General features: G+C 38.7%; 1 protein-coding gene across 1 annotated transcript in view; it reads left to right on the top strand.

Moving 5' to 3' along the window:
• The window catches only part of phactr3b (phosphatase and actin regulator 3b), a 362484-nt gene extending 350710 nt beyond the window's left edge, over positions 1-11774 (top strand). Inside the window, exons 9-10 of the mRNA XM_073875723.1 lie at positions 8428-8486; positions 8781-11774. Coding sequence (XP_073731824.1) covers positions 8428-8476 — 49 coding nt within the window. The 3' untranslated portion in view covers positions 8477-8486; positions 8781-11774. The remainder of the gene's footprint in view (positions 1-8427; positions 8487-8780) is intronic.
• The last annotated feature ends 4283 nt before the right edge of the window (positions 11775-16057 follow it).

Here is a 16057-nt window from a genome sequence, read left to right as displayed (position 1 = left end):
CTCTGGGGTCTAAGGGGTTTTTAGGGCCCTGGGGAAGTTTTGACATGCACTGACATTTGTGCTTTTTTCAGTTGCTTAAAAACATATTAATGGCAAAAGTCTCATAACACTGCGTTCAGCACAAACTGGGCTACAATATCATATAATCAACATGTATGCAGGGGTGCAAACTTGTCCCCTTTCGGCGAAATTCGAAAATAGGTCATTCTTGTGATTCGTCTAGATCCGATGAGTTTTTGAAAATGAGGGGTGAGGGGGGTCTGCGACATGGTAGCAATAAATGAAATTATGAAAATCATGTCCAGCTATTGTGGTAACGATTTCAAATTACTAGCCAGTTTGGCGGGTTATGTTTTACAATTTATACCCACCTGCACATACTTAACTCGTAGTATTTTCTCATTTGAGGTTACGCGCCCACGTCACGTTGCTGTGCGCGTGGTCATAAAGCTTAACATTTGTTCACGCACCGCAGTTTTAAGTTAAGTGATTTTAAGCCGTTGACAACAGTGCTATATGCGCTATATACCTGTTTCTGTTTAAGAGGAGGGTGCAAGCCGTGTATCCGCTTGTATACGAGCGCTTGTGTCTTGTCACCTTTTTCACCCCTGATGAGTTTGCACCCCTGGTATGTACATGTTTGTATTTTTGAGAGAAAAATGTTTATGCGTGGTTTTTGAAAAAGCAAAAAATTTAAGTCACTGATATAAGTCCACAAAACTCATTCTAAACTTGTTTTCCCAAGACTTTTCAAAACAGGATCTAGTAGTCTAGAGTTTTTTCTTCAAAATGATGTGAAAATCATTTGGCCTACTCATTCACATAAAGCAAGATATTGATTCACAATGTCTAAGACACTTTTGCTTGGGAAAGGCTGTATGCGTGGAGGCGGGAAAGCTCCTGAATAATCAGTGATTGACGGCTGAGAGACAAAAGGGTTGCATAATGAGCCACATTATGAGCCTTGTGGGGATGTTAAACAGGAATGTAACTTTCTCTGTAGTAAAACCATGATATGGTTTACTTTTCAATTTAAATGTAAATACACATTTAAACATTATATATATATATATATAAGTTACCTTTTAAAAACCTTTTATAAGTGTAAGTTACCTTTTAAAAACCATAGCAGCCAAATCATGGTAAAGTGAACACAGGGTTTGTGTGCAGTAAAAAGCTCAAAAGAACAACTGCCTATCGTTGTTTGGACTCTTATTTGTGTTTTTGTAATCATTATATCATTATAGTAGAAACACAACAAGGGACAAGCATGAAAAACTTGCATGATAAACTTGCTCAATGTTTGTTTACAGCCGCCGCCATTACCTCACGTGTTGCTCATGAAAGCACTAACTTATGTGTGCACATGCGAGTGATCCTGTGTTTAATAAACGTGTTGTGCGGAGATATACACTTAGACGCAACTAAATAAGGATTGTACTGCTTGCAGTCGCGTATTTTATAAGAATACCAAAAACCGCGTTGAGTTTCCTGACTCGTGTGTTTGTTTGTGTGTTCCCCTCGCGTGAAATGTTTGACGGAAGAACAAAGAAAACACTCGCGTCTGGAGATACTAGCCTCTTTCACACAGTAATTCTGGTAAATTACCATGAATTTACCAGTAAATACAAAAATGTGCTGTTCACACATGCAGTGACGTTCCGTCTTTTTACCAGTAAGACATCATTCACACATCAGTATCAAAATACCGGTAAATTCGGAGAGAAAGCGGAAGTTACCTGTGGCGCGCGGCCGGCGAGCTCCGTTTGTGTCGTATTTGTAAACAGCGGGTTATGACTTTAATATCCACGGTCCGTATTTTGTTGTTTTCACATCTGTGGCAAACGGTCGCGAAGTTGCTCGTGACCAAACAACATTGCGTTAGGCGGCGTCAAACGGAACCTGCGCGTTTGCACATTAGGCTTCACAGATGGTGTGCTAAGGACGTCGGCAATTTGGCAATTAGATGGTAAGCTGTTTTAAACAACTTTGGTGAAGAAATGTGGATGTTAACTTCAGGTGTGCTCGACTTTTAAGCAACGTGTGTGTGGAAACGTCCGTAAATAGTCTGGGGGAAACCGCGTCACCTGTATAAAAAACTTTCTGATTGGCCCGCCCGATCTGTCAGCGCGGTCTGACGTCATCTAAATGCCGGTAATGCTATATTTTTCGTTCACACACAGCGCTTACCGGTAAATTACCGTTAATCTTACAACCTGTCTTACTGGTAAATTGGGAGCACTGATTTACCGGAAAGGTTCTGTTCACACATGACATGTTAACTGCAATTTACCAGTAAATTACCAGTAAAGACTGTAGGTGTGAAAGGGACTACTGACACGCATACGCAAGTAAATAAGGATTGTACTGCTTGCAGTCGCGTATTTTATAAGAATACCAAAAACCGCGTCGAGTTGCCTGACTCATGTGTTTGTTTATGTGTGTTCCCCTCGCGTGAAATGTTTGACGGAAGAACAAAGAAAACACTCGCGTCTGGAGATACTGACACGTATACGCAAGTAAATAAGGATTGTACTGCTTGCAGTCGCGTATTTTATAAGAATACCAAAAACCGCATTGAGTTTCCTGACTCGTGTGTTTGTTTATGTGTGTTCCCCTCGCGTGAAATGTTTGACGGAAAAACAAAGAAAACACTCGCGTCTGGAGATACTGACACACATACGCAAGTAAATAAGGATTTAGATGTCGTCATGTTTTGGTGCAATCGGATGAAACAACAAGGAATGGAGAAACTGGGTTGTGGATTGCGTATCCATTGACTGCAGGAGACACAAGTAATGCATATGGATGTCTCTGCTCATTCACTTCAATGGCGCGGGGGCGTGGCGATCTCTTCTCATTACAGATAATCAGGTAACATTAGAGAGACGGTCCCTCTCCTACTTCTCATACAGTTTACACCGAATGACAATATATGTTTTCGATCTCACTTACATCATTTAAAAGCTGACATTCCAAGCATTATGTAGACATTTATCTTTTGTTTCTATGACATGCATTCGTGAAGTTACAGTTAATTTTCTGACGCGTTTCTGAAATGACTTCACTGAGGGAGAGAGAACAAAACGGGAATCATGTTTATTTTCTTAATTTTGCGAAAAGCACAGCATTCTGTTTTTATTGGGAGTGGACAGAAAAAAAACTAGACACTTTAACGTTTTAAATGATGTATAAATCATATCTGTATGTCCAAAATCAGCAGTTATCTAAGTCTCTTTACGGAGTGATTGAAAAATAAAAGTGATTGAACGCTGTGCTTTTCTTTGCCCGCTTCATATTAGAAAACTGGTCATGACTACTTCTTGTGGACATTACAAATGTCTGGGAACGCTTGGCGGTCTCTGGTGGTGCAAAAATTACAACTAAATTTAATGCACGCCATTGATGCCAATTAACCGAGCAAAATGTTTCACTCGGTTAAACAATTTTTAACGGTTAATCGGTTAACCATGGACACCCCTAGTCTAAAGTTATTAAGATCTCCCTGGTCAAGTTTTTTTTTTTAAAGCGGTCTAATAACTGCTAGTTTGAAAGCTGTTGGAACGTATCGTAATTCTAGAGATGAGTTAAAGACATTTAGTACCGTGTCTGACACTACATGAAATACCTCTTTTAGTAATTTTGTGGGAACGGGGTCTAGTATACAGGACGATGATTTGGATGACGTTACTAATTTAGAGAGCTCTTCTATTGTAGTAGGTTTAAATGACTCAAGATATTCGTTTGGTAATCTAGTGGATAATGTACTATTGGGTAGAGTGGTGGCTTCTTGCGTAGTTTCTATGTTTTCCCTAATAAACATAATTTTGTTAGTAAAGAAGCTCATGAAGTCATCACTATTGTGTTGGAGTTTAATATTGGTTTCTGTTTGTTTTTTTGTTTCTAGTCAGTTTCGCAACTGTGCTAAAAAGGAAACGAGGGTTATGATTTTCTTTAATAAGCGTACTAAGATAGGTAGATCTGGCAGTTTTAATAGCCTGTCTGTAGTGTTGAACACTCTCTTTCCATGCTGAACGCCATACCTCTAACTTTGTGCTTCGGTAGTTTCTTTCCATTTTTCTAGCTACTTTTTTAAGGGCTGCAGTATGATGGTCATACTATGGGGCGGGCGGTTTTTCTTTGATTCTCTTTTTTCGAATCGGAGCAACTGCATCCAACGTGCTAGAGCAGACGTTGTTAAGTTTTTCTATTATAATATCCAGATCTTCACGGTTATCTGCTACATGTTTCATTTGAGACAGGTCTGGAAAAGTGATAATAAAGCTATCTTTAGTGGTGGAAATTATTGTTCTAGCTAATCTGTAGCATGTTGTAGACTGAGCGGTCCTATCTAGAAGTATTGTGTATGACACAAGGCAATGGTCTGAAACGGCATCGCTCTGGGTTGATAATTCAATGTCATTAATATTGAGTCAGAGTGACAGAATTAAGTCTAGTGTGTGATTACGAGTATGCGTGGGCCCTGACACGTTTTGTTTAATGCTGAGAGAATTTAGAACATCCAGAAACGCACGTCCTAATGTATCTTTTGGATTATCCACATGGATATTAAAATCACCAACGATAAGAGCTTTATCTACAGTGACTGTAAGCTCAGATAGGAAGTCCGCTATTTCTTTAAGAAAATCTGTGTGGTGGCCCGGAGGCCTATATATGGTAGCTAAAATGAATGAAAGCCGTTTGTTGTAACGATCAGTTATTTCCATATTTAACAGTATTATTTCAAACGAGTTAAATTTTAGGTTGGATTTATGGTTTACTTTGAATATTTTATTGTATATTGTAGCTACACCACCCCCTCTCCCTTTTAGACGAGGAACGTGTTTATAATAATAGTCTTGTGGGGTGGATTCGTTTAAACTGGTGTAATCGTCTGCTTTAAGCCAGGTCTCTGTTAAACAGAGTGCATCTAAGTTTTGGTCAGTAATTATTTCATTGATAATTGGTTCTTTATTGGTAAGCGATCTAATGTTAACAAGGCCGAATTTTAACATTTGAGTTTCATCTGTTAATGTATTGTGTTCTAATTTTATGTTAATAAGATTTGTACGAGACGAGGTAAACGGTGCTCTGTATTTATTTGTTCGAGGAACAGACACAGTCGAGATGTGTTGGTACTCTGGTAAAAAAGGCTCTATGTGCTGGGATATATGTGATCTTGACATGTCAAGGCAGCTAACAGACTGATGGGTAAGCCGATCTGTCTGTTTCCTGACCTGGGCCCTGGATAGTCAGACAATATCAAGAGTAAGGGCAAGGGGGAGGGGTATAAAATAGAATTGGGATTGGGCCTAAGACTATTGGTCAGATTTCTAGAGAGTATAGCACTTCCCTCCGGAGACGGATGGAGGCCATCTCTCTTTAGCAGGTCAGGTCTTCCCCGGAAATCCAATTGTCTATAAACCCTTCGTTATGCTGAGGGCACCACTTTGACATCCATTCATGAAGAGACACTAATCTACTGTAAGTTTCATCCCCCCGGTAGGCAGGGAGGGGACCAGAGCAAATTACATTGTCCAGGGGTGCAAACTTGTCACCTTTCGGCGAAATTCGCCGTTTTTTGATACAAAATAGGTCATTCTTGTGATTCGTCTAGATCCGAAGAGTTTTTGAAAATGAGGGGTGAGGGGGGTCTGCGACATGGTAGCAGTAAATGAAATTATGAAAATCATGTCCAGCTATTGTGGTAACGATGTCAAATTACTAGCCAGTGTGGCGGGTTATGTTTTACAATTTATAGCCACCTCATTTGCTGCCGAAGTTTAAGCAGTCTGCAGATTGAGTGCACATACTTAACTCGTAGTATTTTCTCATTTGAGGTTACGCGCCCACGTCACGTTGCTGTGCGCGTGGTCATAAAGCTTAACATTTGTTCACGCACCGCAGTTTTAAGTTAAGTGATTTTAAGCCGTTGACAACAGTGCTATATGCGCTATATACCTGTTTCTGTTTAAGAGGAGCTTGCAAGCCGCGTATCCGCTTATATAAGAGCGCTTGTGTCTTGTCACCTTTTTCACCCCTGATGAGTTTGCACCCCTGATTGTCTGACATTGTTTTTGCAATTTCACACACCTCTTTAATAGTATCTTTGGTGATCTCCGACTGGCGGAGTCTGGTGTCATTCGTGCCAGCGTGAATAACAATCTTAGAAAACTTACGTTTAGCATTAGCCAGCACTTTAAGTTTGGATCTAATGTCAGACGCTCTGGCTCCCGGTATACAATCGACTATGGTGGCTGGTGCCTCAATGCCAACGTTCCTGAGTATAGAATCTCCAATAACCAGAGCACCTTTAACAGATGTCTCAGCCGGTGTATTGCTGGGTGGAGAAAATCTGTTTGATATTAAAACAGGAACGTGATTTGGATGCCGAATGTGACTAGGCCGCCTGACAGTCACCCAGTTAGTCAGCCGCCTTGAAGTCGGAACCGAGCCATGTGTATTACGCTTAACACTAGGCGCACCCGAAACAGTGTTCGTAACATTAACATTAGCGGTCTTACTGTCCTCAACTAGCGTTCGGATGCGCGCTTCTAGTTCTGCAACCTTCTCCGTCAGCCTTACTACTTCAATACACTTAGCACATGTAAACCCCTCTATGCTGACGGAAGAAGCTAAACTGTACATGTGGCAAGTAGTGCAGGTTACAATGACAAGCGGAGTCTTACCGTTTTCATGCTGGGCGATGGCGTCTCCGTTCGCTCGAACGCGGTCCGTGAAGCTGCATCGAGATGGGTGCTCGCTCGTTGCATGCCTCGGTTGTCTCCGGGTGTCTGGAGCCAGGGTGATGTGAGGCACGCTGTACCGCCTGGTGCTAATGCCGGGACACAACTCCTCCACAGCTTCCCGCTCTTGTGAGGAAAGGTCTGAAAAACATACATCGGATGAGTCCGCCATTAGATCGAAAAGGAAGGCAGATTTACAGTAAACAGACAGTGAGCAAGTGCTAACTTCAGCCGACTTCGTTTGTTGATGCTAGCGGGCTATATGCTAACACTAGGTGTTTACTAGTGATAGATCGTTTTACTTATCAATACTGTTCAATATTATCAATCTGTTCAATAAAATCGTCACGGTAAAGTATTCCTAAGATGAACTAGTAAGTTATATTATATAGATAGGAACAAGATAGTAGGAAAATAGGATTAAGATGATGAACTCGACGGAGCTCCGATAACAGTGTTGCCACTCTCTTGCGTCTCTCTCTTGCGTCTATTGCGTGTTTTGTTGCTATGGACTTTCTGGAGAGGGTGTCTGCCACAGGAATCTCCTTTCCTGTTCCGTATTTGATGTCATATTTCTAGGGCTGTAGAATCATTCTTTAAAGGAGCATTTCACCCGTAGAAACATTCTTTATTAAAAGTGCGTCATATTTGTAGTCAAAATGTAACATACATTTCGAATTTGGTGCCTATTTGACAGAGAAAAGGGGTGTTTATAGTCTCTCACCCCCTTAACAAAGATATTGGACTTCCTGCTTTCAATGATGCAAAATGATGATTTTAACATAATTGAAAGAAGGAAGTGCAACACTGAAATCTGTATTTTTCCTGTCTCAGCAGAAACTGAGGAAATGATGCACGACCATTCAAAAACATGACTTGGGTTCTAACGATACAAAGCTTAATGTAAATGGGTGAAGTGTCCCTTTAAAGCCATGGAGGAGCAGCATCTAGTAGGGCCCTATAAATTCCATTTAATTTTTGTTCCAAACTCTTTTTCTCAAATAATCACATGCAAGGCACGACGCACTGCGTTTTTAAAAAAAAAAGAGCAGTGTGACACGGTTTTTCATATTGCTAGCAACCAACGAGTCAGCTGTCTTGTCAATCAAATATTGAAGCGTGATATTATTTTGCTATTAACTGTCATATTAGCAGACACTTTAAAAAGAGGGCGCTTGCTCTGACCTTGTTTGAGTGTGAGAGGTGCACAAACACTCAGGAGAGTGAGCGAGTGGAATCCGGTTCTTCAAAGCAACTGTAAACTTCCCTCAACACACCGTAAGGCCCGCCTCTCCCCCCATTCGATTGGACAATATAAAGATGCAAATGACGTCGGCTGCTTTCCGCTCTCAGCGCTCCTTCAAAAGCGTCTGCGGCTGGTGGCAAAAAACGCAAGGCGTTCGGCGCGCATAAACAGTGCACAAATACTCCCTGCCCATAGAATATAATTAAAAAAGGAGCCTGCAACTGCCATAAATGCGTTTGGTGTGATTGGCCCCTAAGAGTGATTCTTAGCTTTAAGAAATTTGACAACTTCCTTTTATACTTAAGTTTGAAAGTAGGAGTATATTTCATGAATTCTTGGTACTTAAGACAAAAATGGCACTTTCAGAAGCTTGAAAAATATGGGAACAGATGTCTAACTTGAAACTAACTTCAGTTTCTTTTCCTTTCCTATCAGTATTTCTGCAAATGCCTGTTCCGTGTCACATTGCTTATGCAAGACTTGAATCCATAAAGGTGAGTCGTCATCATCATGAGAAACGTCTTTGCTCACTGTATCTCTTTAGTACGTGTATCTGGAGTTACTGAGTTTGAGTACATCATGGGGTAATTTTAATATCGGTCTAAAATATCGCTTTAAGTATTTTAAATGGAGTATAGCAATACATCATTCGGACTAAATAACAAAGGTAAAATAAAATATAAATTCATTTTAATATTAGTGTACCTAATTGGATTGATCATGCTTTACTTTGTTAAGACAACCCCTGTTTTTAATGTTAACATTTAATTTTTTATGTTCTCACTTAGATGCTGTAACCATAAAGCAACCAGGACAACACACCTGGAGTGACCGAGAGCAGGATGAAGAAAGAATCGGACGAGAAAATATCAACTGGTGCCCATGAGGAGACATTGTTCTTGGACCTGCTTTTTCTGTTTAGTAATAAGTGGTTTTATGTGGTTAAATAAAAGTAATTTAATATTCAATCCACAAGCAAATTTCCTACATTTTCTTAAAGGGGTAGTTCGCCCAAAAAGGGCGAAAAATTCAGTCATCATTTACACAAACAGTTTGGTTACATTTTTTTTTTTTTTACAATATCTACCTTCGTGTTTATCAGAACAAAGAAATGTATGCGGGTTTGTAACAACAGGAGAGTGTGTAAATGATGACAGAATTTTCACTTTTGGGTGAACTACCCCTTTAACATTTTTATACCCAGGGGTAAAAGAAATGTATGTTGAACATTTTTAGTTTGCCTTTTTTTTGTTACTGCTACTTTCAACAAGTCAATTATTCAGCCAAGCTTATTTTGTACTTTAAAAAATGAAGAGCTTTTATGGGTTTTAAGATCCAGATATGTGCTCAGTTCGCCCATAAAATGCCCAGTGGTCCCACAATTTTCCCTCAGTATGCCCACACTTTGTCCATTGTGCCCACATTTTTCCCACGTATTTGTATTTTGTATTTGTGATATCTGTGAATTTGTGATAGTACTTTGTATTTGAATTTTTAAGGAACAGTATGTAGGATTGTGGCCAAAACTGATATTGCAATCACAAAACTTGTGGCTAAAACTGGTACTGCAATAACACAACTGGTGGCCAATCGCAACATGAAAACATAAACATCAGTTGAGGGCTGCAACTCTTTTTAAATGACAATATCCTGGCCGGACCACTGTTGTCAGTGATATAAGTATTTCAAATGAAAATGATTTCTTAATGTCTAGTGACATATCAGGGCCATTTTATGATTAATTGATATAAATTTCTTACATTCTGTTCCTTTAAAACAATTCCATATATGCGTGTATGCCTATCTCAGATCACATGCATGTAAAAGGCAGTTTCTGGTATAAATAGCAGAACGTAACACACAAAAGGTTTTCTGTGTCATTAGAAATGCAGTCAAAAAGTGGGACAACAAGGATAACTGATCATGAAGGTAAGAACCTTAACCATGCCAGGTGAGGGATATATTATGGCTGAAAAAACAATAAACCAATTAATGAAATATTCACGTCATATGTGTATTTGACATATAAATTCGTATTACCTTTTTGTTAGCTGTCCTATTTTGAGATACGTATTAGCCTAATAATGATAATAGTATAATGTATTATATAATATTAATTCTTAAAATGAGGATAAACCCTTGGAAAGACATAGGAAATAATATAGAAATTTAGCGCTTATATAGACGTCTTTTCAACGACCATGAAAATAAGTCTTTTAACCTTTCACTTTTCAACCAAATTTAGCCTTTTTCTAGACGTCGATTTTTAGGCGTCTTTTCAACCAGATTTTGATAATTATACATGATTTTCGAGGATACATCACTTGTATTACTTACCAAACACAATGAAACACATAGCAGCATTGTGAAGCAGTGTGACTTTCTTATAAGGCATTTAGCTTGTCGCTGTTACCCCCTAGTGTTACTCGTAATATATAAAAAAAGATAAGTATAAAGTAGATGGCCACCAGTAATAAATTATTAAAGCATTAAATTTATATTATTCACACATTATACACAACTCATTAAAATATAAAAATGTTACTAGTTATTATTAACGATAATCATTACCTACAGCAGAGTTCATAAAATATCACTGTTGACTATATTCATAAAATGTCTGAAAAGGTAATGAGAAACGATAATTTCATCGATTTACCAGCAGGTGCCATTGAAATGAATGGGCTTCAGTGCTGCGTTTGTAACTATGCGTCACTACATAACACGCTGTTACTTCCGCATTCCATTCTTACAACGGACGTCTATGTGAGTGTCGTAACTCTCTTATTATACGACTCTGAATTGAACTAACTCTTAAACTGTGTTTCGGAACCGACATACCCCGAGTAAGCAAGTTTGGGGTTGATCAACCCAAAGTTCAGGGTTAATCTGATGGTAAGTTAACCCTGCTTTCTGGAATACACCCCTGCTTGGTTTGGAACGTTACATGAATCACGTGACCGCGCGGCGGCGAGATCAAAGCGTTTCGTAACTCTATATTATTATACGACTCTGGACCAGCGATAATGACGAGTGGATACATAAGAAATGTAAACGCAACTTAAGAACACCACAAAGAGTGATAGTCATATAAGGATATTTATATATCTAAAATGACAGCAAAAAAATAATAATTTTGCTCATATAAACGTAAGTGGATATGAAAAAAAAACACTCGGGGTCTCAAAATCCTCTCACGACATAAATCTAACTTTCTACAAATGAATGCAACATCATCATCTGCAGGATTCTCTATAAAAGTACATGACATTTTAGTCATAAGACGATCTATGCACCTAAGTATATCATATTAGCTTTACAATTTAGCTTTTTCAATTTACTGTTTTAATTTTGTAGTTCAAAGTTTAGTGTAATATATAAAAATATAAAGTAGTAAGTTAAAATGGTTTGCACCGGCAATTTAATTATAACTTAAAGACAGCTAAAAACATATTTTACAGCGTACATAATAAAATTGTGCGCAATGAATGAATGTACTAAAGCACCCCGGAAATATACTCTTGAGTATAAGTTACCTCTCCTTCTGAAACAGGCTTGACTTACCCCGCTGTGTCAGGTTTAACCTACCTCCCTTTTTGAAACAGAAAACTCAGAGTTTCCCTCATTTCAGGGTTAACAAACTCAGAGTTTTCACTTAACCACCTTTCTGAAACGGGCCCCAGGCAGAAAGCCCGCTTGGTGAGCTGATCCGCTACTGCAACGACTTAATTATTGAAGCGTTCTTTATTGTTTGTATATAAATAAAACTTGATTTTAGTTGGATCTGTTTTTCTGTCTTTATTTTTGCAGTGTTACTGTGATACATGTATGAATTATAATGTTAGATAGCAGTCAGTTCTGGGCCGATTCTGGCTTTTTTCCGCCAGTGTCGGCTGAAAGCCGGACAGATTTTTGGTGTATGCGCCAGAACTGGCCCAGATGAGGAAATAGTATACCAGTAATAAACACTATTTATAGCTGTTGGCCCGAGTGTAAGCATACTCAGCTGAAGTCCGGGTCTACTAAAGTAGCGACTCAGTGTAATCGGGCCAAATCTGGCATTGTGTAGTCGGACCGACTACGTTGCATTGTGCCTGGACCGATTATGGTTTGATATGATACTGCCAAGATGTGTATGATGTCAGAAATTCAGTATGTGGCCCGATACCAGTGGAACTGACACATGCCGGTTGTAACGCTGTTTGGCGGCAATTTAAAAATGTTTATGCTTCAGACGGACAGTATACAGTACACGGCCCGATTCCGTGATGCTGCAATCAGCCCTCTAGCTGTTAAACGGCAACATCACCACTGCTGTTATGATTTGAATCAAGCAGAGCACAAAGCTGAGCTCCCGTTCGACACAGACACCATCATCAATAACTGGTAAGTCACTGATTTAGTTTTTATATGTTAAAAATGCATGATAACAATGAAAAGGAATTGTTTGCTACATATTCTAAACCGTGAATTTTCCTGCATGTTTAGCCAGCTATCACGTTAGCTTAAATATTGTTGTTAGTAAGCTGAATCCATTTAGAAAGATGTAAATAACCAGTCGTCGTTCACGTGCAGGTTAACAGGTTTTTAATAATCAAGCAGAGAATTCAGACACGTTCGTATCTTCATAAAAAGGAGCAGTACACACAACCTTATTTGAGCTAAAGTAGTTAAGAAGTTAAAGAGCACCCTGCTGAAAAATCCAGCATCAAACCAGCATGGGAATTATGATGGTCTTTGCTGGTGGTCACCAGCATAACAGCACCAAAACACAACATATGCTGTGGCTTGCTGGTATGACCAGCATGGGATGCTGGTGCTAATGCTGGTTTGGTGATGGTCCTGGTTTGAGGCTGTTTAGCTGGTGTTCACTAGCAAACCAGCACCAAAACACAACATATGCTGGTCTTGCTGGTATGCTGCTTTTTTCAGAAGGGCACATTTTTCAGATTCACGAATTTACACACCCTTTGATGTGTAAGTGTTAAAGACATGTGAACGATGTGCAAATGTACAAAACCCTACACTGTAAAAAATTTGCTGTAATTATGCAGCTGGTTGCCAGTAACTTACTGTATAAGTTAAAGACTGAAAATGTTTCATGTTAATTTAACTTTGAAAAAAATGTTGCCAGTAAATAACATAAATGTAAAATCTACAGTAAGTTACTGGCAGCTAGAGTTGGCAGTAACACCCAGTAATACTGTAATTTCTACAGAAATTTTTTACAGTGTAAGTAAACAATGACGCCAGTTATCTTCTTCAACTTAAATCTCTTTTCTTGGACTACAACAAACACACAACAGTTTAATTCTATTGATTGCACACAACTTTTATTAAATTATCACACAAAAAATAGCATGCATCACCTCTTTGATATAAGCAATCAACTACTGTATGACCTGTGTCCTGTATGAAACTATGACCAACTATTAAGACAATAAATCTGTTTCAGGTTAACTGGTTGGGGCTTATTGGCGGGACAGATGTACGAGACTGCACATGGCATATATTGAAGAGGGCGATCGACAACTCTCTGGCTTAAAACCTCAACTGGATGGAAAAGACTTTATTTGCCACCCTCTAACTCCGAGAGGTAGTGATTGGTAAATATATCTGTTAATTATTTGTTAATAAAAACTAGACATTTCTTTTTAATATGCTCATTAAATGTTAAAGATTTCACAATGACAATATGGATTACTTATTTTAAAGATGCAGTTCGGAAAAGGTCCCTTACAGTTGTGGAGGCGACAATGAAGAGGTGGCTCGATTGAGAGGGTGGGTGCAAGAGACAACTTTAGCAAAAGAAAAGCAGTTAGTGTTAGCGCCTGTGTTTGAGTCTGCAAAGGAGAATGTTTTGTGCTGTAAAAAGAGTGGTGGTGTTTTGGTTAAATGTGTTTAACTTGTTTTATAAAACGGTTAGTTCCAATCCTTGATTCTGATTGGTCAATAGGTGTGCTTTATTCATGATAAAACACTGCTATGACCGCTTCACCCAACTGTTCTATTTAATATCACTGCGCCCTTAGCAACACCCTTAGCAACACATAAACATATAATGAGACAAAGTCTGAGAGCAGTTTGTTGTTTTTATTTGAGCTTCCATGTTGTTGTTTGCATTCAGGGACTATTTTTTCTAGCGGAAGGACTGCTTTTATTGATTTAACTTCATGAAAGTTGCACAAATTTTTTTTTACTTTAATACTGTGTGGTAACCGTTTTATAAAAGCGGTAGGGTGCTCGAGGCAAGTGCTGTATCGTGAATAAGTAACGGCTGAAGGGGTTGCAGGCACTCCGCTTCGCGTCGTGCCTAACAACGCCCTTCAGCCGTTACTTATTCACGATACAGCACAGCCTCTCGTACCTTATTGCTTAATTAATTACTTGGCTTGTGTGTGAGAGGTGTGTGGGTTGGTATATGTGGTTTATGGGGAATAGTGTATAATGACATGTTTAATATGCTATAAACATGCTTTACAGGGACACAATACTAAGTGGTACTTTTTCAGATTAAAGACTTCCAACAGATTTTTGTTATGGTTGGGCTTAGGGACTGGGGTAAGATAAGGCAATAGAATATACAGTTTGTACAGTATAAAATGCATTGTGTCTATGGAATTGTCCCGGTAAACCACATATGCCAATGTGTGTGTGTGTGTGGTGTGTGTGTGAGAGAGAATGTTTTTCTTTAAATGTTAATTAATTTGTTTTACATGTTGTCTCGCTGTAATTGCTTAAGGGGATAATTCACCCCAAAATTGCAATTTTATCATAAATCACTTCCCCTCTGTCGTTCTAAGCCAACAGGTGCTTAGATTGTCTTTAGAACACGTTTTTGGATATTTTTGGTGAGAACTGGGAGGCTTCTGTCCGTCCCATTGATTTCAGTAAGTTTTACAATCCATTTAACACAAAAGAATGAAAGACATTGCCAAAAAGTTCAGTGTTCCATCAGTATTTCAATGAAAAAAAATTTCAACAGTTTGTTCTTCTCCTTGGTCGTTCAAAGCCTGTTAACGACCAGACTACGGCACATCCTGCTGACGTCACCTGCTGACGTAGTTGCCAGCGTACAGACAGAATAGGCTGCCAAGTAATTTGTACATTTATTTGGGCTGTTTAAGTATTGTTACAATGTTTGCATTATGCTTTAAAAAAAGGGTAGAAAAACAAAAAACATTGGTAACCACATCAGCAAGTGACGAGAGCTGCAGGTGATGTCAGCAGCATCGCTGTAGTCGGGTCTTGAATACACTTTCAACAACTAAGGAGGAGAACAAATTGTTGAAATCGTTCGTTTTATTTTCTTTGTGCACAAAGTGTTCTTGTCACTTCATAATATTATTATTAAACTACTAATGGAAAATGGACCTTTTTGGCGATGTCTTTCATTCTTTTCTGGGAAACGGATTGTGAGACTAACTTAAGTCAATGGGACAGACAAAAGCCTCCCGGTTTTCATAAAAAAATTCCAAAAATGTATTCTGAAGACAATCAGAGCACTTGGTGGTTTAGAACGACACAGGGGTAAGTGGTTTATGAGAAAATTATAATTTTAAGGGTGAACTATCCCTTTAAAAATGTTTATAAAGTGGGTTATGTGCTTGTAAAATGTGTTGTGTAAGAGATATATGTCTGTTTGTATTTGTTGGGTTTTTGTAAAGTGTACTGAATTTGTTAAGAATTAATATGTTCAAAATTATGGTTAATTGTTGGTACATGTTAAAACATGTTCATATTTATGTATTTGTTAACTGTTAATTCACATTAATGTGATGTGTGTATTTTTTTTAATAAAAGGCTCTTAATCTTTTTAAATGGGTGTATTTTTCTTGAAAAATAAAAAATATACAATATTTACCAGTTTCTGGGCCACATCTGGCCCAGGGACCATGCAGATGTTGTCAGCCACATAAAACAAAGGGTCTGGGCCAGACCTGGGCCAAATAAGCAATTTAAGTCACTTTACAGTGTGCTAGCCAGACCTGGGCCAAATAAGCAATTTAAGTCACTTTACAGTGTGCTAGCCAGACCTGGGCCAAATAAACTATTTAGGTCACTT

This window comes from Misgurnus anguillicaudatus, chromosome 14 (genome assembly GCF_027580225.2).
Source record: "Misgurnus anguillicaudatus chromosome 14, ASM2758022v2, whole genome shotgun sequence".
NCBI classification, from domain to species: Eukaryota; Metazoa; Chordata; class Actinopteri; order Cypriniformes; family Cobitidae; genus Misgurnus; species Misgurnus anguillicaudatus.
The sequence above is the reverse complement of the archived record's forward strand: the minus strand, read 5'-3'. Positions and strand labels throughout refer to the sequence as shown.